Source organism: Melanotaenia boesemani, chromosome 11 (genome assembly GCF_017639745.1).
Source record: "Melanotaenia boesemani isolate fMelBoe1 chromosome 11, fMelBoe1.pri, whole genome shotgun sequence".
Taxonomy (NCBI): domain Eukaryota; kingdom Metazoa; phylum Chordata; class Actinopteri; order Atheriniformes; family Melanotaeniidae; genus Melanotaenia; species Melanotaenia boesemani.
The window spans coordinates 18,908,231-18,931,190 of NC_055692.1; the positions used below are offsets into that span (position 1 = coordinate 18,908,231).

The 22,960-nt window shown below is 39.5% G+C and overlaps 2 protein-coding genes across 4 annotated transcripts; both read left to right on the forward strand.

The window, feature by feature from the left end:
* The first annotated feature begins 338 nt into the window (after positions 1-338).
* si:ch211-225b11.4 (thyroid adenoma-associated protein homolog) lies at positions 339-13,679 on the forward strand. 3 transcript variants are annotated; one of them, XM_042000123.1, is made up of 32 exons: positions 339-513; positions 617-797; positions 881-967; positions 1,055-1,082; positions 1,161-1,309; positions 1,421-1,543; positions 1,624-1,744; positions 2,714-2,859; positions 2,942-3,026; positions 3,097-3,233; positions 3,718-3,915; positions 4,009-4,726; positions 5,540-5,692; positions 5,783-5,892; positions 5,976-6,136; positions 6,213-6,376; positions 6,472-6,636; positions 6,723-6,871; positions 6,984-7,124; positions 7,206-7,310; positions 7,400-7,600; positions 7,692-7,842; positions 8,132-8,384; positions 8,744-8,980; positions 9,044-9,263; positions 9,798-9,986; positions 10,513-10,772; positions 10,873-11,043; positions 11,127-11,172; positions 11,257-11,396; positions 11,485-11,687; positions 11,769-13,679. In XM_042000123.1, the coding sequence occupies exons 1-32, from the start codon at positions 395-397 to the stop codon at positions 12,014-12,016; spliced, it is 5,559 nt and encodes a 1,852-aa protein (XP_041856057.1). In that variant the 5' UTR covers positions 339-394; the 3' UTR covers positions 12,017-13,679. The 3 variants fall into 3 exon arrangements, with proteins under 3 accessions (XP_041856057.1, XP_041856055.1, XP_041856056.1); XM_042000121.1 differs by having other exon boundaries at positions 11,127-11,396; XM_042000122.1 differs by having other exon boundaries at positions 9,059-9,263; positions 11,127-11,396.
* Positions 13,680-15,199: 1,520 nt separating this feature from the next.
* pik3ip1 (phosphoinositide-3-kinase interacting protein 1) lies at positions 15,200-22,554 on the forward strand. The gene is made up of 6 exons (XM_041998783.1): positions 15,200-15,452; positions 15,621-15,749; positions 16,256-16,372; positions 18,240-18,428; positions 18,540-18,618; positions 20,863-22,554. The coding sequence occupies exons 1-6, from the start codon at positions 15,341-15,343 to the stop codon at positions 21,068-21,070; spliced, it is 834 nt and encodes a 277-aa protein (XP_041854717.1). The 5' UTR covers positions 15,200-15,340; the 3' UTR covers positions 21,071-22,554.
* Positions 22,555-22,960: the final 406 nt, after the last annotated feature.

Consider the following 22,960-nt stretch of genomic DNA (forward strand, 5'->3'; position numbering starts at 1 on the left):
TAGTAGTAGTAGTAGTTATAATAGTAATAATAATAATAATAAAACAAATATCTTCTAAAACTGGGCTTTATGTTACAGACCACACTTCCAAGTGTTAAATCTTTAACATTCAATATGAAAGTTTACATTTGATCACAAAAGCAGGCAGTCCAAATATATTTTACTTGAACCTTCAAGTTTCATGCTGATGTTTCATGTGTTTGCCAGTGTTAGCGTTTCTTTCGGCAAACGTGACCGGTGAGAGCTGCTGAATATTTCAGCCGCTAGATGGCAGCATGTCCCCGTCACTATGGGAACTAAGATGGTAGAAGTAGAATTTTGCCACGTGACCAGCAAAGCAACGTGTTTTTAGTAATATGTCAACATTGTAGTGGGAAGCTAATCAAATATAAGAATGTCGTTTGAAAATCTAATGAAAACTCTGCAAGACTGTGTGATCACCGAGGATCAAACAGGTGAAAATGTCAGCCAAACCCTCAAACCTTTATATGACAAACTGTCGGAGTCCTCCAGGTTGGTTCTAAATATCGATATGAATGACAACTCACTCTAATTGTTGCTGTATTTAGTTTAAATGTCATATCAACGCCATGAATAATTCTACTTGCATGAACAGGAGTGGCGTGAAAAGATATAAGGAGCGATGTTTAGAGGAGGGCGTCCAGCTGCTAAGGCAACTATCAGAGCCTCAGCTTCGTGGTTTGGATGACAAACATCTCCTTCTCCTAGTCAGACTCCTCATATCCCTGCAGCTACAGATGGTCAACATTTCCACAGCCTGTCGTAAAGTGGACCAAGTCAGTCAGTTTATCAGTTCACCGTACATTACCCGAGGTAAAAATGTGATGTGGGGATGTATACTTATGTATCTGCTCGACAGATGTTACAACATTTGGCGAAGGTGGACCACCAGTTGGTTTTTAGAGAAACCCTTCATAGGTTCACCTTAATAGTCCAGAGTGATCAGGTACGCAACTCTCGCTCCCCTTTATTTGAGTTTATCTTATTTAAAGGCCTGCAGGTAATTGATCTCTTGTCTTTTCCTTTTTTTTAGATTTTGTCTTTGGAGGATTTGCAGAGAGGTTAGTTAAGTTAGAGGCTGTTTTTATTTGTCACTAATTTCATATGCAAGTTTTATTTATTTATCTATTTATTTTTAGTGTGTATGTTCTTGGAGGACAGCACAGTTGGTCGTGAGGTGTGGCGGCAGTCATATATGTCCATGCTAAGTAAAGTGTGTGAGTTATTCCCTGCTGTATTGCAACAAGAATTCCACAGAGATGGACCTCTCTGTTATGTTACTGTGAAGGTACACACACACACACACACACACACACAGCATGAATAATTGTTAAAATCCAGTGCATTCAAATCTTTTGTGTGATCTTGGTTACCGACTTGAGAACTGTGTTCCCTGCAGGTGTGTTTGCAGATATTTCAGTTATTGTCCAGTGAAGTTGCTCCTCTGGTGTGGGAAGAGAATCACAGGGGCCAAGCTGTGCAGACAATCCTGCAGGCGCTTATGGACATAATACTTGGACAGGTTGCTTACTTATTTGCTAGTTCAGAGTAATCTATTCAAAAGTCTGTTGTTCCAACTGTTTTGTGGGTCCTGTTTTGCAGTGCTGCAACAGGGATACTCGTCTTTTGGCAGGCACTGCCGTGGCCATGCTGATTAATACAGCATCAGAGAGCAAAGCAGGAGGGGCTGCCGCCTGGAGCCTGTTGCAGGTCTTTCACACAGGTGTGTAACTACAGCTCCATAAGCAACGTAAACAAGTCAGGCCGAAATAGTTGCTGAAAAGAAATAGTAGTTGTTGATAAAGGTGGCTCAAACAAAAGACACATAAGACTTTGATATTTTACAGATCAAGGTCTTTGTAAAGATCTCTTAGTAGACTAGATTTCAAGTAACTACCAGTTTGTCCAGCACTGGACACCCCAAGACATTTACCTCAAGAGCAGAATGTTTTATTAAAAGAAGTTCCAATAATCTCAGTATTTTGTGATGAGATCTGCAGGCAGTTGTTGGTGTCCATGAGTGGGTGATATGCCAGGAAAAGCCTTGTCTCAAAACAAAAGTATAGAATACAAGTTAATACACAAAGACCAGGTCTTTTGGAGTAATGAATTTGTTGTATATTTTTTGGCTTCAGTTACAGTTTATATTTGTAGTGCAAACCAAAGAAACCCCTTCACCTAAACATCTGGAATCTTATGGTAAAATTATACGGTTTGGAGCAGACCATGTTTTAGGTAAACTAGAAGTACAATTTTTAACAGGATGATGATCCTAAACAAATTAGAAAAAAGGCAAAAGCAGCCAAAAACTTTCAGCGTGTGGGGGAAACGGAAATTTTTATTTTATTTTTTTATTATTTTTTTATGATATAAGGACACTATTGAAATGTGAGACCACAGCTGTTTTTATTTTTTTTAATAATTTGGCTTCTGCGGAATTTATCATAGCAAAAAATATAAGCAAGTATGTATGTATGTGTATACAGAATTAGTCAAAAACCAACAGATTCAATGAAGTGATGATCATCTTTTTCTCATAACTGTATTGCATGTTTCTACTATATGTGAGAGATACATAAATAGATTTAATCTTTGTTGCACCAAGGTCTAAAAAGGTAGAAATTACACTACACATTCTACAAATGAGTGTGACTGTGGTGAGATTTCTGACTGAAGAGTTATTATTCCTCAGAGCCCTGGCTGCTGACTGTTGGTGCTCTGCAAGTAAAGTGTGTTCCTGCAAGGAAAGATGGAGTGGACAGGCTGGCCGTGACCAGGGGCCTCCTGACTTGCTGTCGTCCTCACATTTTACTCAGTTCCTGCGATGATGCTGCACCAGTAAATCTACTTAAATTTATTTAAATTAAAGATCTTTGTTGTGCCTGATTTTATAACTAAATCCTTTTTTTTTCTTTTTCAGACGTGCTTACTGCTGGAAGGTTTGTTTCCTCTGGTGTATGTGTTGTGTGAAGAGAAGCTAGATTTTCACTACTTTGTGTTGGAAGGTGAGTAACATCCAGAATTTGTGTGTTTCAATAATCATATCACATGTTTAAATGTGACATGTTATTGCAGTATTAACACTGTGGCTGAAGAGAGTGAAAGAATGTGTGGTGGATCTCTGGAAGATGACAGCTGCCCGTCTTCTGCCTGACAACAGCAGCCTGCGGCAGCAGCTCATTCATGTTATCTGGACCAACGCAGAAAGCCCAGTGAGTCACTGAACATCATCAAACAGTAATGTTTAGGTTCAAAGCATGATATCAAATCTAAGGACTTCTTTATAATACAGAATGTTGTTTATAATTAAGTCTTGCTAATAGTTCATATTACACTAAACTACTTGACATTCTCAGCTTTTGATGGTGTGACTTTACATCATGATCTGAGAGGGCTGTGTGTGAAGTCTAAATTTGTTAATTAACACATTAACAGCTTGCTTGTGACTTGGGAGACGATTAAAATCTGAAAATTCCTATCTAGACTGTGTTTCTGTTTAAAAGAAATTAAGACAAAGGCATTATCTTGTATGTAAAGAAGCTAAGAACGAGGCTTAATTGGAGACTCTTAATCTTCCACTGTCTCTTAAAAGAGCTGTATTTGTCTGCTTTATGTTACTAACTCTTATGTCAATGGTGAATAATCACATTACTGGCAGAGCTGTTTAATGACATCTGTCTGATGTTGCATTGTCAGGTGGAAGGGGTGCCTGAATTTGCAAGCAGTGCCTTTATTCAGCTGCTGAACCTCTATGAGATGGACTGTGAGCAGTTTTGTGATGCAGAGAAGACATTTTATGCTACACTGCTTCAACGAATAATGAAACTACCTAGGGAGGCCAAAGCCAAATATCATCACCTTTCTGCCCTGTTGCCATATCTGGATACTAACATGGTGAGGATTAAAAGTTATTAGTGCCTTAATGGCTTTTAAATTATTGCTCAGTATGTCATTGGTGCTATTTTATGTTTCTCTGTGATCTTTCAGGTGCTGGATCAGTACGTTGAAATACCCAGTCATCTCCTGAAGTGCTTATCGACCAACCACCTATCTCCATGTGGATCAGAGCTGTATAAATGTCTGATCCAGCAGCAGAGGAGAGAGCTACAAAAATCTGCCTCACTCACAGAGCTGGATCTAGCTGGACACTGGGCGAAGCTTTGGCAGCCTGTCCTTCATGAAGCTTTGACATCTGAAGTGACTCTTTTACAGAACAACGGCTCAACACACTTATTACCCTGCACCCTTCAGGTTTTCCCCTCTTCTGTGGACCATCTGCTGGCCTCTCTGGATCCTCATGTGCCCGGCCACCTCCACGCCTGGGCTTGTATCTTGAGCTCTTACCGAGCCATAACTGGTGGCTCTCCGTGGGCTCTTCAGGGTAGCTCCACCTTTGAAACGCTGCAGCTAGCTCTGGGGTCTGCAGATGACAAAATCCGTCTTGCTGCCCTTAATCTGCTCAGCTGCAGCTCAAAGACCAAAGATATCCCAACCACAGAGGAGTTGACTATAATGAGGAGGTTCATTCCTCAGAACCTGAACTGTGAGTCCTCGCCGTTTCGTCAGCATCTTCAGGCTGGAGTGAGGAAATTTCTGGTTCGTATCAGAGATGGCTGCTTAGCACATATCAGAGGACCAAAGGGCAAAAAGAAAGGGGATGCTGCCTACTACCAGAGCTCACAGGATGTGTTGGAGCAAAGAATAGGTGAGAATATAGTGAGTTGCTTCTTTATATCTGACTTGTATAATTAGCTTACCTTTTTTGTTGTGCTCTTTAAAGTATTTTAACATTTTAAAATTCCACTTCTGACAATAACAAACATTATTTATGTAGCATTATTTCAATAATACTGTAAGTACTTTATAAAATTGTTCCTGTTACATGAGTATAGTACAGTAGTTGTTGTGCAATAGTCAATGCAAGAGCACACAAACATATGCCTGTTTTTTCTGTAAATCACTAACTGACCAGATTTCTAAGAAAATCTTAAACTGGAAAAAAATACAAATAAATAAACAAACCTGAACATAATCTTAGCATCAAAATAGAGGTTGGCATCATATAATGCTGTATAAAAGTCCTGAGCCACCCCTCACTTCTTCATACAGTATATAGCCAAAAAAATGGAAAATATGTTCAGTAAGATTTTGAAACTAGACTTTCAGTTTCTGTTTTAGAAATGAAGAATAACAGGATCATTTAGGTAAAGAAGGTAATAGTGAGACGTTATCAGAGATCTAATCGTAAGTCAGAATCAAAAGTTAGGTTCAGAAAAAAAAAAAGTCATATTTGAAGTGAGGTTGTTGTAGATTGTTGTATAAATTTCCCTTTACCAGTACCCACTGAGAAATTAAGAAAACAATTAAGTCCTTGATGACTGAATAGGACAGCATGTCTTAAGAGTCAGTACAAGAATAACAAAAACTGCCTCTGATCCATCTTCCAGACCCTGTTCATTTTTTATTTTATTAAGCGGTCTTTTTTTTGTTTAGAAAAGCTTTATTGTTTGTCTTACAGGGTTTGTGGAGTGGTTAAGCCAGCTTCCATACAGCTCTCTGGCACCAGGACACAGTTATCAGAGAAAGAAGACTGCACTGCTGTTGCTGTCTGCAGTGTTGGAGACCTGCACAGACACCTGGAGCCCTGACAAGAAGAAGGGACAACCTCCAGGTCAGTGTCTTTAAAAATGTTAACAGAAACAAACCCATTTATATGGCTGAATATAGTGCAGATATATACTCTATTGTATTATTTTTGTAGCAAATATAGGAACTCTTATTAAATGCGCCAGACAAAGAGGACAGTGGGATTTCTTCTGTAGGACAAAACAACTGGTCCTTATCAGCTGTTTAGAAGATTCTACTAGTGAGGTAAAACTGACTTGTCTGACCATTAGATTTTCTTTTTGTTTAATCTGAAAAAAGTATATGATGCAGCCTGTTTTTTCCATCAGATTCGGGAGCTCTCCGCTGGGTTGTTGTTGAGATTTTTTCCACCCAGTTTCCCAGCTGATATCACTGAAGTGCTAAACCTGAGATCTAAGCAGCTTCTTTGCAGTCCTCGGGTGCAGGAGGCTCAGATGGGAGCGCTGATGATGAAGGTCCTCCTCCAGAAGTAAGCCACACCTCCTGTCATCCCCTTGTTCATAGACCTGCTTTAAATGATCAGTTCTTTGCTCATCTTTCCATAGATCAGGAGATCTTCTTGAGGACTGCAAAGTGTACTTTAAAGGCAGCAGTGGAAGGAACTCCAAATCATCATGTGTGGTCACATGTGTTGTGAAGGAGCTGGAGCAGCATTATGAGACCGCCAAAGCAGACATGATGTTTGCTGCCAGAACCAAGCCCATTCATGGTAAAAGCTAGGGTCTACATACATTAATTAAAATGATACTGAGCTTTGGAAACATTTTTCCTTTCTTTAAACCCTTCCATGAATTTATTTTGCAGGCGTGCTGTGTGCCCTTCAGAGGTGTCTGCTTGAGATACCGAACAGAGTCTGTGACATACTGGATCACCATGTGATCACTGAGGTGCTGGACTTGCTGGAGAATATAACTCTGCTACTTCTCGCTGTTCTGTATGGAGACTGCAGTACTTGTATCACTAAAAAGGGTAATAAAGCAAGCTGCAGAAATATGGCTGACTTATTTCAAATTTCATTTTGACACCATGTGCTCTGCTGCTGTCTTGCATCTTAGACGCCCCACCTTCTTTTTGTGATATGGGAAATGCAATCAGCTCTCTCATATCCCAGGAGTCTGGAGCTGGTCCAGCTGACGGAGAGGAATGTGTCCTGCTGTCTGAAGAGCACAGCCTTGTTCTCACATGCTGCTGGGTCTCCCTCAAGGTTTGACAGAAGCACATGAACCATTTTGGATGCATCATTAAATATCAAAATATTTAAGAAGTGTTTAAGATGTGTTTTTTCTCTTTTTTTTTATTTATTTATTTATTTTTAGGAAACAGGAATTCTTTTAGGTTCCCTAGTGGAGAAAATTCTTACAGAAACCAAACAATCCAGCAATCATCTTCTAACTAAACAGGACCTTATTAGAGCATCAAAGCTATTTAAGAATATTCTTCTCAAATGCCGTCACTGGGTACGTTTTCCAAGTATATTTAAAGGCATCAACCCTTAATCTCAACGGTTCCTTTCTGAAAAGTAGATTTTTCCTCACCAGGGGGCAGTGGAGGGTTGCAGTCTGGGCTTTACAAAGTTCTGCGTCTCCCTGTTGAGCAGCAGTGATCCAGAGCTTAAAGATATTCCAGCCCAGATGCTCAAACAAGTGAGGGATGCTTGTACATATTTTTCTTTGATAAAAGAAGATCCTGGACTGCCGGTGTATTTATCTATCCCACTCCTATTTCTAAACAGGGATTGGAGGTTGTGCAGTGCCCTCGTTCTACATCGGTGACCCGGCGGGCTGCGGGGTTGCCCCTGTTGATCCTGTGTGTTGTGTCAGCAGAGGAGGCCAGTAAAGCAAGGCCGCTATTAACCCTCAGTATGCAAACCTTACTAGACACAGCCAAAACCCCTCTGGATGAGAACTGGGATCAAAAGCTGGATCTGCCACAGGTGTGTAAATGCAGCAGCAAGAACCAGGTTTTTTATTACTTATAATGTGAAAGATGGATATGATCTACATGAGAGGCCCTGTCCATTTTAGGTGTGTGCAGTTCATACTCTGCAGGCTCTGGTACGCGGTGCAGGTTTGGGAGTAGCCGTCCTTCGGTTTGCACCTGCTATAGCCATCTTGTCACTCACTCTCCTTAGTTCTCCCTCCTGGGCCATGAGGAATGCTGCTCTGCAACTTTACAGTGAGACACAGACATTTGTAATTTAACACCTGGCTTTCTTTGTAATATTAAATACCTTATATAAGGAGAAATTGTGTATTTATCTGCCCATTAATTATATTAACTACTGTCATTAAGTGTATAATGTGTCAGAAAATTACCCATTTTGATTTTTCCAAACAAATTTGACTTTTCCTAACTGCACTCAAATTTTGCCATTATAACTGATCAATTTACTGCTGTTTTAAATCAGTTAGATTGTTCTTTAGTAAATACTGCCTCTATAACATTAATTAAAATCTGTCTCTAGGCTCTCTTTGCTCGCGAATGCTCGGCCAGCGGTGTAGTAGTGGTGAGGCTGGCCCTACCCAGCTTAGCATGTCGCCGGCTGCGTTCTTTGTCCACTATCATGGGCTCCAGCTCTTCCTCCTGGGTGAACTGAGAGGGGCAGCACAAGACCTCCAGGATCCAACCAATAATGCCAAGCTACACCTCCAGCCATCACTCTTCCCTATCCTCACGCTGCTGGCACAACTCCAACCTGGCGTCCAAGACTCAACAGAGTGATTACTGTTTATATGTTTTTAGATAGCTTAATTTGAATTAAAGAGGCTGCATTATCTTTCAGTGTTGAATAGTTTTCTGGGCAGTAAAAGTGCTGCAAAGATACAAAGTTCCAAACTATCAACCAGATGGATTTTTTTTTTAGACACGTCTAGTTTATTATCTGGCTTTTTTCTATTTTTACTTGTTTTTATAATCATGAAAAACATTTAGTGACATGTTTGAAGATTTATTTGGCCAATTAGAGCAGAACTGTCTTTCCCATGTCCACAAGAAACAAAAATCTGTTTTGTGCATAAATCTCCAAACTGAATTTTATGACTGATTGCCCTCTTTTTTTTCTCTCTCTGTCTGTCAGAACTTTGTTGGACTTCCTGCCTCCCTTACTCCAGCTGTCTGCCAGCCCTATTTACAGTGTGAGAGTGATGGCCTCCAAGGCTCTGGTTGCCATGACTCGCCCCTCAGAGTACATGAGCATCCTCATCAAACTGACTGCTCAACTACCCGGTCCTCAGGATCGCTGCTGCCACAACCAGCTCCATGGACAGCTGCTGCAGATCAAAGCCATTCTGGAAAGAGCTCTCTGCACAGACAGGTGAGACTTAAAAGAGCTGTTTATTACTTCATCAAACACTTTTCTGGCTTTGAAATCCTGCAGTGCTTCTGTTGGTAGTGGCCCTTCAGATGACCTGAGTGAGGTGCTGAGCAGAGTGCAGGCATCGCTGTGGATGGCCACTGAAGCTCAGCATTGTCCCCTAATAAGAGCGGTTTACATCAGCGTGGTCGACTCTCTACGAAGACACTACTGTGAGAGCTTCACATCACAACTCAGTGATGCACTCATGCATGACCTCCAAACACCTCAGCAGAGTCTTCAGGTGTGTGACATGCAAACAACCATGTGAGACAGAATTATTCTTTTATGGGGAAATTTTAGCTTATTTTAAGTGTGCATGATTACTAAAAAGCCGGATAGTTTTAAAGTAAACAAGCATAAGTAAAAGATTTCATCAAAACCTGAGGTTTCTCTGTATAAATTAACTTTTTATTACAAGTTTTGGTTGATAGAGGTGTTTATGTTGTTGATTCTCCGTATTCCGTCATATTTTGATGACATTTATTAGGAAAATAAATGCTGAATTCAAGCTGCCGGTTTAAAATGGTAAATTTCTCCTGGCTCAGAATACTTGATATCAGTGCTCATGAATGCATAAACAGAGCTGGAAATGTGTCTGGTGCCAAGTAAGTTTTTATTATAAGTGAGATTAACTTATAATTTTATTATAACTTGTTCTGAAAAAAATCTTAATGTTTCCAAGGTATTTGTTAGTCAAATGAGTTGACATTATTCATTGAGTTCATTCATGTGTTTATTCTTTTTTTCTGGTGCTCAATCTGTGTGGTCGACACAGGTTGGGCTGTCATCCTTCCATCAACGAGCCATCCGCTTCCTGTGCATGGATCTAAAGTGGGCTTGTAAAATCTGGCACAGCTTCCCTGAAGCGAGCCCTGATCTGAGACTCTCACTGGTTGCCTGGGTGCTGGATGGGCATGGTGTGGAGCAAACTGGTTTGAAAAAAGTCATCCAAAGGGTGTTGCAGGTAATATGTGATCTGCTCACGACTTCAGCATAAAACCAGCTTTGCAGCTTGAGTCGTTACGAACTTCTTACAAGACAATGTCAGGATAAGTTGGAGTTAATGATTAGATTAAATCTAATTCTTTCTGAGTTTAATGAAATTTTCACCCTCCTGCATACCAAAAGGATTGTCTGTGGGCTTTTGTGTTATTTAACGAAGGGCTTAAAATGCAAACATGCAGAGAGCTTGTATTTACTTGTGTTAAAGTTTGTGGAAACCATTCAGATTAAGTCTAACAGATAAATTATCTCTAGGTCACCCAGCTGTGTCTTGTGTATTTGAAGATGGTGTTCACCTTACTCAGCTTGATAAGATGTGGTAGATAGTAGATAGAATACTGTTTTTTGGCCTTCTGATTGATTTTACAGCATATGCTTACATTTGTTTTCATACATTTATGTTTCATTGTGATAAATCAGCACTGCTCAGTATGAACTGTAAGTGAGGAATTTGGTAACATTCCTGTTGAAATGTTTTCTGTCTCCAGACAAACTTAAAGGAGGCTTTATTAAGCCACAGTGTGGCGTATCGCACAACATACCTTGCAGCCTTGGTTGTAGTGATGACTGCCGGTAGAACTATGTTAGCTCAACCTCTTCCACACTCAACCTCACTAGTGGAAAACATTCTGCCTGACTGTCTGGATTTGTTGCTGAGGGACCTGGAAGACCAGAGAGGAGGGCCAGACCTCCTCTCCCAGGCTCTTCATGCTGCTAGTCTGCTTCTTTCCCAGTGCTCAGATTCCAGGTTTTTAGTTTATTTTCTAATTCTCCACTTTATTTTGTAATTCCACCTTTGAAGATTTCATTCTGTAGTTTTGACTTTCTGCTTCTGTTTTGCCATATAGTCTAACGATTGCCATGCTTCAACGCTGGTGTAGCATCTTGGAAAACCAACGAGCTCCAGATGCACCTGAAATACTCAGAATGGCGTGTAGTGAAGCTCTTTGTGTTGCTGGAGTTCCTCTTATGAGCTGCAGCCTGAGGGAGCACAGTCCTCCCCCTGCCATCATGATCCGGTAATGGAAATCTGATCATATTGTCTGTCAGTTGATACAACAGATATACAGAATTTTAAAATATTGAATCTTTTATGGTTTAGGCTGATCAACACAGGCCTTTACTTGCTGCAGGACCAAAGCCAGCAGGTGAGGCTGAAAGCAGCCTGTTTTACCTCTTTGCTCCATCATTCAAGAAGAGGAGAGAACCAGAGCAGCGTCTACCTTGTGCAGGTTAACCAGGCTCTGCCCCTCCTCCTGGATTTGTTGCTGGAGGAATTCTGGGATTCTCCTGCCACACTAGAAGTGCTGCTGTCTCATCTGCCTCCGTCTGATCTCAGATCTGTGCTAACAGAAGCCTTGGCAGAAGGCGGGTGTGTTACTTCACTGAATCTGTTTTCTTTACAAACTGAGAAGCCTCCTCAGAGTGTGCTTAGCTGTTTCTATTCCTCTTTTACTCAGGTGCTCCATCCTGTATGAGCAGGATGAGGCGAATGTGTTTGCAGAGCCCTCTGTCATGTCTGCACAAGTGCTGCCTTACCTCCTGCAGATGGCTGAAAAATCCTTTCAGTCATCTGCTATGGCAGAGAGCCTGAATTCATGGGCAAAGGAGAATGCTGCACAGGTGCTGGATAACCTAACAGTCTGCCAAAAGCTCCACACAGGTACCACATTAGCTTGTCAGTTTCAGCTGTGATATATTCCCAATTTTCTTCACTTTATCACAATGTTTTATCTTTTTTTAGCTGAGACACTGACTCCCTCTTGGCTGGCTCTCCTCATGGATTCTCGTTTCCACAGCACTCTGTGTGGCCTCTTGACCAGGGCTACCCTTCTGCTCCGTCTGCTGACAACATCTACGCGTGTACAAGACATTTGTAATCTTTCATCGATGCGCACGAGTCTACAAGATGTTTGTCGACTACTCAGTCAGAATGGTGTCCACTTACAGTGTGCTTTAACAGCTGCTGTGGCTCGAGAGCTGATTATTTGACAGAGCAGGAGAGCTGTTTATGAACACTCAAAGAGTGCAGCCTTATGATGTGACCCAGTATAAAATTACCTGTTGATACTTTAAGAATGCACATGACTTACATGTCTCTCCCTAGTCTTAAATGAGTAACTCAACTGCTGACACTGCAGCACACGGGCTAATGAAGTTGCATAAGAGTCCAGTGGCAGCTATTACTTGAGTCCAAAAATTTGTTGTGCAGGAAAAAGACCCTCTGATTACTGAAAGTCAGAGTAGTAAACATTTCCTACTATGACATGACTTTCTGAAGCTTTATTCAGTTTTTCAAAGCAAGCTTTATTATGCAGAGTTACAGTCACCACAGCAGACCGAGGTCAGCCTCTCTCACCATCACCCCAAGCATAGCTCTTTTCTTTTGTTGTAAGGTGTATTCAGCAGCAACTGCAGCAAGACTCACGCTGATGCAGTGATGTAATGCAACAGCATCTGGGAAAAAAAACTGTGTGCTTGGTAACCAGCAGGGGAATATGCTGTGCAGTTTAATGTTCCATTAGAGGCCTTCTGCTTGGATAAGTGTCCATTTGACAACCTCATGAGGAGTGCTGATGATTGAGTGGATCTCATCGAGAGCAGGTGGTTGCCCTGCAACAGACCACACAGTAGTGCAGTGTTACATCATCAGATCTTCCTCCACTGCTGTTGATGAATGGCTCACAGGATTAGACAAACACTGACAGCAAAGATATGCTATGATTGGCTGTGTTAGTTTCCTTGTAGTGATTCAGTTCTTAGTGTAGAGTAGACCAGTGTTAACCAGAACAGTTTTCAGTTATTTATTTGTTTTTTGCTTCTAAATGCACTTGCATTGTACATCCATCAATTGTTTAACTGTTGAGTATTTGGATAATACCTCAGTGATGACAATAAGCTTGTGTTCATGATTCATACATAAATCTTCTGCAATGTGTCTCCATGACCCACCTAAAGTCCACGCCCAATGTACAGAGCTCAACAGCATTAACATCTGAAGGGAAACCGTTTATATCATAATAAAAATTGAGTTGATGCTAAATAACGACAGCTGCAGGGCAAAAAAGGTTTTAAATTTTTGTTTTTTTTCAATATGTCTGAAAATTAAGGTGTCATTTTACAGTAAGTTGTATGTGAGTTTAAGGTGAGCATGACTAAATTTCCTGAGGGCAAAGTGTTTATACAAGTGGAAAATGGCCATCTGCCTGAATATGAGCGTTTGCCATCGTAACTGAGGGTATCTGGGCTCTCTGTAAGCCATCATCCTGCTACTTAAATGATTAACTATGGCAACAGGGAACAAGGCCAAGTACAGTGGGTACAGCCCTCGCCATGAGGAGTGTGTGCATAAATATGGACGTTTGTGTTCCATTTAAAGCATGAACGTGTGTTTTTTTTTCATTGTTTTTTCAGGTGTAGTCCTCTGAATTTATTGTGTATTTTGATCCTGACAACAGTTGAATGAGATGAGGATAATTGGGGCTTTTTTTCTGCAAAAATGTGTCTTTCATGTGATCAGAGCTTCAAACTGCGGAAGGAAAACTCCACTATTCATTCCAAGTAGTGCATTTGAAGACACTAGCTCTTTATATTGCTGGATTTTGGCTTTTGGTTTATTTTGTAATGTAAAATAATTGAAATATTTTAATAAATAAAGAAATCAACCAATAGCAGTTGCTTCCTTTTCTGACAAAAAAGGCTTGACTCAGTTTATCTTTCAGCTGAGATAAGTCCTAGATCTGGAAGCTCATTTCTTAAAAATCAGTGATAGTGGGAAGGGGGGATCTGTTATCAATTATTCATTTTTATTTATTCAAGTGTAGACTTTTCCAAGTTATTTCATGCAGTTTTTCCACTTCAGAATATATATATATATATATATATATATATATTCATCTTAATGTCTACATATACATTACCTACAAATGGGATTGTTCATACAAACTCATTTGGCACAGTTTCAATAACTTTTTTGAGTTTTCTGTGACTGTATTTGAAATAGGACTTCTTACATTGTAAGACAAAATACAATTTGCGGAACATGTATTGTTGTTGACAAGTGAAACACCTCTGTCAAAAAAATACATATTTTATAACATGGCTCATAATGTTTATCATCTTATGTGAAATTCATTTAATCAAAAAATATATTGTAAATCAATATGGAAAAATTTCCACTGTAATTATGCAACATGAAAAATATAAAATAGTTTTAAGGAGATTTTTGAACCCTAAACTTGGTCAATAATTTAGTTTAAAAGATTTGAAGGTGGTATAAAAACAAATTATGTTTATCTTTAAAAATATAAAGATTAAAAAGTTCAAGTTTTATTTAATTGTGCTTAGAGATTATAGCAAATCGTGTTAAATTCATGGGCAACTGAATAAGAAAAAAGAGATCAGACAGGAAAGTTCAGAGTGATGGACAATACTTGGCAGATGCTGTGTGTTTGCTCTGGTGATTGTCTGAAAACCAGGTAAGCATCTAATTGAAAAGTGGCTTAGTGAACGCTGACTGAGTCATGAACTGTGTGGCCTTATTAACAGTCAGCCAACAGTCACAGGGCCCCCTGTGCTCTAAACACACAGCTCCCTGTCATCAGACAGAGAGTATTGGCAGCTGTCCTTTATTACTCTCTGTAGGGTCCACTTCTGACTAAATCCACCAGGAAAACAGGCCTCATGGGTTGAAGAGGAAGACTGGGAAATGGGAAGATTGCAGATGCTCCCCGCACTTAGAGCCAGATAAGACTCTACAGGGGAGTGGTGACTCAGAGTATATTGAAATGGAAATGGGGAGCAGCTATTTTTAAACAACCACAGAAAATAGACATGAGTAGATGTCTTGGATATGAATAAGATGGATGTATTACAGAAATAAACATGAAGATCTTGTCTCAAACAAAAATATGAATGAATATCCTTGATTTTTTTTAGGCTGACTGTTCCAGAGCTCTCTGAGAGCTACAGACCATGATAAGATGTCAGATTACTCTTTAGCTGATGTCCTCGACTGGGTATATTTTGCAATGCGCGCGTGAGTGCATGTCTGTGTGTGTTAGAGAGAGAAAAAGAGAGGGAGCGAGAAGATTTGTGGTGAGGCTTTAGGACCTTGAGGTTTGTGCTGCAAAAGGGCAGCTCCTCCTCCACAAGGCTGTTTACGAAGAAAGCTGAGCTCTGACAAAAACAAGGGCTGGGGCTTTAAGCGAGTGGAGCAGTGTGTTCCATGCACAGGCTCTTTCTCCATTTGAAACAAACAGCATTTAATAATACTTTCCCTCATTTTTAGAGAGAGAGAGAGGGGAAAAGCTCATCATGTTCAGGGTTAATTCTTCCCATCAGCTCTACAAAATGTTTTTCTCTTTGCACGTTGTTTTCCTGAGCGTGGCCATTGTGCACAGCAGCGCATCAAACGGAGAACAGAAAGGTAAAATTACGCATGGTGGACTGTTTTGTTTTGTATTTATTGTGTTAGAAATAAGAAAAAAAGTGGTACATGTACCTAATATACCAAAACATGCGTAATACTCAATTTTTGATCTTCTTTATTAAATGCACAACATGTTTTAATGGAGTTTTGCTGTTTTGTTTTCAGACTGTATGAGATCCAGTGGTGTGGACTACCGAGGAGAACAGCAGAGCTCCTCCTCAGGTCTGACCTGTCTGAACTGGATCAATACTACAAGGGACTATGATGTTGAAATCCGTCCAGATTCACAGACAGGTAAACAGTCTAACGAGTCTGTTCCTGCAGCCATCAGTGAAGGAGATCAAATTATTTCTAATTTATATATTCATCTATATTATCTGTAAGTTGGAATTATGAAATTATCCATTGTTTCCCCGATAGTTTAATTACACTGAGGACAGGATACTCAAAATGTAACACATGTTGAATCAAACAATGTCTGTATAACATCTGGAGAGGAAACACTCCCCCCCCCCCAACACACACACACACACACATACACACACCAAACCACCACAAAAAAAAAATACAGCACACATTTGAGATTTGGTGCCACTGATGGGCATGTTTGTATTTTTAAATGTCTTCTTGCAGCAGCAGCTGTTTCCATTGTTTGTGTTCATGGCAGCCTGTTCATTGTGGTGTGAATGATTCATGAATCCAGTGCTTTTTTCACACAGTGTGTCAGATACTCAGAGACAGGTCTGTATTTCCACAGGGAATCGGTAACACACATACTGTTTTTATCGCTCCTCCTGTAGGTGCTGGAGATCACAATTACTGCCGAAACCCAGACGCCTCTGAAAGGCCTTGGTGCTACATTGCTGGCCCAGATGGGACGATTCAGAGACAATTCTGTGCAATTGAAGCATGCAAAGGTCAGTAAACACTGAACACAAAAATATTACGAATATATTTTTTACTGTTATATATAATATAATTAACTTTCATGTAAACATGTTGAGAATTTGTGGAAAGACTTATAAGTCAGCTGCAAAGAACATGAACAGCACTTGTTTCTTCTCTGAATGCTTTGGATTCTCTGAAAGATTATATCCTTAAAATGATCATTATTAAAAAAAAACTTGGATGGTTTTTAGGGGGAAAACAATGTGAAACTTTTTGTAAGTAGGCCAATATTCTCATGAGTCAACACAACAGTGATGCAGTCAAGTTACTGCCTTTTATAGCAGAAAACATTTTAAAAACTTTTCTCTATTGCTTTATTTCCTACAAAAAACAAGTTGCAAGTCAGTATTCGAGATGGATTACTCACAGTTTACTTTTCTGAGTTATTATTAACATTTAGTCAGTCAGTATTAAGCTGCTGTGAGAAGTTTTTATGCTTTACTTCCTGCTGAAGCCAACAAAAGTCAAACAACAACAAAGCCCTGCACACGTGTCCATAAGTTCACACTGAAGAAACCCAGCCCCAAAGCTGTGCTCATTGGCACAGAGGAGCTGCTTCTCCTTGGAAACAGCAGCTAATTGGCTGTTGCACTTTATGCCTTTTTTTTCTATCTTGGGCAGAGTTCATAAACAACTTAGACGGAGGAGACAGAAAAGAATTAAAGAGCGGATGTTCACATTGTACCTCTCTGCTGAGAGGTGAGCACACAAAACTTGTTTATGTCTTGCACTTATAAAAAAAAAGAAACATGTTTCCAAATCATCTAGGCAGTTTACGTTCCAGCAACTTCATGAGAGAAATCTTGGAGCTGACCCTGCTGTCAGGGAGGGATTGGCGTCATTGGACCAGCACTAATTTTAAACCACACGGTCCAGATGATGGACTTCTAGTTAAGTCTAAATGATTGTACAGATTAAGGTAAATCAGATGAAGCCTTATGTATCTAAATATGAAGACAGAACACTGTGGTAACATTAGAGGGTGGCTACATGGATTGTTATTCTACACACACACACACACAAAAAAATTTTTTTGTGTGTGAATGGGATATAAAATTTAATTTAATGGAATAAAAGAAGAGGAAAATTTGTATAAAAAAACTGATCATGGCACAAGTACTTGATTTCAGATGGAAATCCAACAGCAAAGCACCCACAATAATTGTTTTTAATGATCTATACACATTTAAATATTTAAAGAATTTGTGTAAAAATGGTATAAATTCATATTTTGCACAGCTTGAAAAGAGGAAAAAGAACAAGAGAAACAAAAGTGATCTCGTGGTTATGGATTAAGATCAGTCCCCTGGTGTTGGAGATAACATGGGCCCAACTGAACAGGATGTGGTTAAAGGAGGACAAAGGAGTATAGCATGCAACCGAACACACACCTATATTCGTACATCACAGACTGTGAAAGGGCTCTGCCTCAAATTCTTCATAACTGTACAAAATCTAGTTTAGAAAATTGAAAGAAAATCCAACTATACCATTTACTTGCATGTAGACATCCAAGGTAACACGCTTATCTCAGCTTTAGTGAGTTATACAATGATAGAAAAGGTAAATAGACCATCTTTGTCTATGCTATTTGGTAAAATGATCACATACATAGTCATAATGTAGCCTGTCAACTGATCAGTGGATTTTAATTCTGTTAATAGTATTTACATGATAAATATTTGGACTATTTGTGTTCAAATAGCAAAGGAATCAGGGAATTTTAAGCCTATAAAATGACTTAGAAAACATTTAGGAACACTCCGTGATAGAAGCGCGACAAAGAATTTCCCTTCAAAAAAGTTGTTTAATCTTGTCGTTTTGTTGTGTCTGTAGAGCAAACTTCAGCTGTGCCAGAAGAGACTGAATCCCTCAACGCAACAGGAAGCACATCCTCCACACAGAGCTTCCAGCCGGTGAGGTCGGGAGCTTCTCATGGAGAAATCGCCGCCGTGCAGCCAGTGATGGGAATCAGCCAGCGAGTGCGCACAGGACCTAAAAAGAAGAAGGATCTTGGGACTCTCGGTATGTTGCACTATGGGTTTTTTTGTAAGATTTTGGGAATGCACACTTGCAGTTTGATTTATTGGAGAAGAATTGACAAACTTATATTCAAACCCTCTTTTTGGTTTTCAGGCTATGTCCTTGGCATCCTCATGATGGCCATCATAATCGTTCTTGGAGTGGGCATCACATTTGGCTACTTCTATAAGAGGTCAGCATGGGTCTTTTCATTTCAGTATTGGAGAGGTTTTTATAATTTATCTACATATTAGCTAGCCCAATGTGCTGCTTTTTTCCTTGGTCTCTTCATTGTAAGCCATTAATATATTAAATACATTCACTTTAACTGCAATGTAATGCCACAATATAATAAAAGCACACATCAAGGGTCTCTTGAGTCAAAACTATCAACTGTTGCTGATGTTCCCAATTCAATTGTTTTATCAAAACAGAACATGAGGAGGAGCATGACAGGAAATTAAATGCTTGCAGTCTATTCTGAGCGTTCTTATTTGATGTTCTCAGAATGGAAAGTGCATGGAGGACAACAAACAAAGGGATGTCCTAATTGCTGTGAAAGAATGTTCTCCGGTTCCTGTAGGCACATAACAAAATGCCCTCTCAGAATCTGTAGAGTGACATATCTGATTAGTAGTGCCTTTGTCACCACTAATTTCTATTTATAGGAGGTGATTATTGATAAGGAGGAGAAGCATATTATGTCATAGGGCTTATATCTGCCCTCAGTGTACAGTGACATCACCTTCAGCAGTGTGGTAGATGAGTTGCAGGTATGTTCCAGTTACAAGTTGTTATGATCTTACAATACAAATTAAGACAAATTTTCATTCTTCAAATGTTAAGAGAACACTCTATATGGATTCTTCTCCTAGTGTTTTATTATGCAGTCAGCCTTTTTATTTAAAAGAAAAGTTTGAGAGGAGCATGGTTACATTAGCTTCTGTTAAATATGACAATCTCCAAGGCTTGAATCAATAGAACACAGCTATGATGGGAAGTTTGCTTGGCAACTTGCTCCAAGAGTTTCTGGAAATAGTCCTTCACAAAACAAAGGTGCTCATAAATCCATCATAATACTTAAAACTGAAATTAAAAACCCTCGTGATACATAGCGAAGCAGAAGTTGAGTTGCAGGATATGATGTGCTGCCGTAGGCAGGTAGGAGGTGTTTTGAATCTTTGGTTTGTTTTGGCTCTAGATCGGTATAAAGCTGCAGCATGCAGCTTCATGTCACATGATAAACTCCTTGTCAGCTTGTCAGTTCTCTTGTTTTTATCACATTCTGTCCCATTTCTTTGCTGCAGACCAGGCATTGCTATCTACACACAGTTTATCTGAAGCCTTTTATCACAAACATTATGCATGGATGTCACTACAAGACTACTGAAGACATCTCTATAAAGGATGTATAACTATGTCTTAGTTATAAAAAAATGAGCTATGATTCAGAGCTCGGTGATAGCTGCTTATCTGTGTGGAAACTATTAAAACAATATTCAAAAGGAATTAATCAAAGAGTGAATAATGGGTTTACCCATTAAATATGTCACTGTGGGCCACATGTAACCATAGCATGCAATGCTCAATGAAAATCTAAAGTTAATATATGTTGGAGACCCCTGCTGATTCTAAATATAAGAAACCCACACTTTGGCTTTTCCATTGAGAGCCCTCACTATTAATCCCTGGAAGGTCCTAAACATTTCCCTCTTTGGCGCCTATTGTGGATTAGCCTTTAGTGACCCCAGAGGGGCCCTCTGCCCTCTGCCCTGTTTTCTGTGATCTAGATCTAGTGCAACTCATCTTTGGACAGCAAAATGTGGTCTTACATTCGCTCTGTCATGTTCTCTCAAGGAGGAAAACCTCACTTTAACTTATCCTGATCCAGGATCATTTAAATAAGGATAACTATAAACTTTTTATCACCAGAAAGGGGTCAAGCACAACAAGTTTGTTGGAGTAAAATAGAGAGAAGGAACAGACAAAAGGCAGAAAACAGTTCAGGAAGTATGCAAAAGCTAAATATTAAAAAAAGCTAGGAGATAATTAAAATAACCAGTGGTCCATGCTGAGCTTCCTTTGTGGATGTGCTTGTACCCCTTAGAGGTAATCAATATTTATTTTTAAGTCTTAAAAAAAAACACAAAAAATTAAGTGACACTTCTCTTTTTAAACTAAGGTTTTGCACATTGGGCAGATTTCCCTTGATATTTATCAAATTCATGTTGAGATTTTTGCATGTTTTATGTGAGCTGTCTGTAAACGATTTTCTATTGATTAACAAGAAAAAAACTTGTTAGACCAACATTTGCCAGATGGTCAGAATCACAGCTCCAGATGATTTTATGTCTGTTTTTTCCCAGCTTTTTGTAAATAAAGCTTTTGTGCTTGAACTCATTTGTGACAACATGATGAAAATGTGCTTTGATTTTAGGGGTCGAGACTTGAAAAAGCAGCATGAGCAGCGAGTGTACGAGCGTGAGATGCAGAGGATCACCTTGCCCCTGTCAGCCTTCTCCAATCCCACCTGTGAGCTCATAGACGAGAACACCATTGAAATCACAGCAGAGCATGAGACCAGCCCTGTGCAGGAGGGCGGAGACCCTTTAATGGGCCAGCACGCTGGCACGCCTGGAGCATGAATAGACATGTAGTCCTCCAACAGGACTGTGATATGTTTTGTTATTGTTCTTTTTTTTTTGTGGACCAAAACACTCCCATTTTCTGGTTTCTCCTCTTCACCTCCTTGAGTGACCTCGATTGAAAAGGAGCTGAGGAGCAGTGTTGACTCCAAAGAATTTCTTGGTGTGTCCGCTGTTTCTCTTCTCCTTCTTTCCTTTCAATGGACACAGTTTTAACAACCGGATCCACAAAGGAAAATCTGTTTTTAATGAGGACATGCCACGAGCTCTTTAATATTCATATCTGATTATTTTAAGAGGTGACAAAATGAGGTCACAGGCTCTCTCCTACATAAAAAATAGCGTGAACATCGAGCCAGATGGATTTTGACAAGTCAGTGTTTGATAAAACCAGGTCTTAATGAACAGACGGTGTTTGGAACTGTCGATAAATCTTTTGTTTTCCAAAGAAGAAGTGATTACACAATGAGTATGTGCTAGACTTTGACCTGTGTGGCACACTGTCTGTGCTGAGGGAGACGAGAGCCATGTTTGTATAAAGACTTTTTTGTCTTTGACACACACTGGTTACACAGATGTGTCTCTGAAAATAGTCATCCTCCCCTGTGACAGGATGCATGAGGTAAAACAGGCCCGCAAAAGACAAGGGAAGGCTTCCAGCTCAGAAACTGCCTTAGCATGATACTTATGAATGTATTTTATCCCATTTGTACACTGCTGGGCCAGTGTAGGTGTAGGTTGAAAAACAATGACGTTGTTATTGACAGAAGTGAAAGAAGACTTGCCCTTTTCTTCCACAGGTTAAGGAGTGACAGGAAATATACAGTGCTCTCAGGATGCATGAGCACAGTAGTTAGTCCTCAGGACAACAGACAGGATGAGAAAAGAAGAAAGCCCAAAGTCTGTCTTTGCAGCGCAGGATAGTATGTGTGTGTGTGTGTGTGTGTTGTGGTGATGGAGCCTGGTGTCTAGATTAGATTCAGATTTTTGAATGATTCACTTGATGCTTCAGAGTTGACACAAGAATGAAGTAGAGTAGGAACAGTCCTGAGTTTGGTGTTCCTCATGTAAAACATAATTGCATGTACATGGTTACCTGCTGTATGTTTGCCATTCAGGGGCCATTTTTCCATCTTAAAAACTACTCATTGAAAAAAAAATGTATGAATGAAAGAAATCATCACAGAGAAGATTTTGTCTCTTTCATAAGGTGCACTGTTATTTCTTACTGTATGTTATGTTTCGTTTGTCATGTAGCATGTAGTCACTCCAGCTCATCTGGTTTTGTGGTTATTGCTGGACTTTCATCATTGGTAAATCAATGGTTACTACTGCCTAATTATTTCAAGCATCTGTTGTAGTTTGCAATTATTTTGTCATAAGTTATCAAAATAAAAAAAAAAGTCCCAACATTTGGTTTAGGCACTTGTATTTGTATGAATGTTGCCGTTGCTAAGACTGAAATAAAAGGAACTCAACCTGAAGTCAAATGTATTTTGCCCATTTTAGCAAAGGAGAAATTTATAAAGACACATTCCAGTAGGAATTTTTTGATTCTAAGCATCTCATAGCAGGAACATTTTTTACAACAGCGCCCTCTGTTGGCAAGTACGGAACAAACAAGTCTGCGTCAACAGGAAATAAAACATGTTAAATAAGTACAACTGAGGCTGAGATTACCTTTAAACTTATCATAGCTACAGCAACATTTAATCAAGATGATGTAAATTATTTATCATTCTTACTGTATTTGAGAATCTGAAGGTAAAAACCCAACAAAGGATGTTCGCTGTTAAAAGTTGTGCTGTACTGTTTCATAATACTAACATTCTTTAAGTCTAAACTAAAAGAAATAATTGAGAAATTAGTATTTAAGTCTTTTATTTATTG

Bases quoted from the DNA above. Each gene is read 5' to 3' on its own strand.
- si:ch211-225b11.4 (XM_042000121.1), top strand. From the start codon at position 395: ATGTCGTTTGAAAATCTAATGAAAACTCTGCAAGACTGTGTGATCACC. The intron at 7,311-7,399 runs GTGAGGGATGCT...ATTTCTAAACAG, and splicing joins CAGCCCAGATGCTCAAACAA to GGATTGGAGGTTGTGCAGTG. The intron at 9,987-10,512 runs GTAATATGTGAT...TTCTGTCTCCAG, and splicing joins TCATCCAAAGGGTGTTGCAG to ACAAACTTAAAGGAGGCTTT.
- pik3ip1 (XM_041998783.1), top strand. From the start codon at position 15,341: ATGTTCAGGGTTAATTCTTCCCATCAGCTCTACAAAATGTTTTTCTCT. The intron at 15,750-16,255 runs GTAAACAGTCTA...CTCCTCCTGTAG, and splicing joins CCGTCCAGATTCACAGACAG to GTGCTGGAGATCACAATTAC. The intron at 18,429-18,539 runs GTATGTTGCACT...TTTGGTTTTCAG, and splicing joins GAAGGATCTTGGGACTCTCG to GCTATGTCCTTGGCATCCTC.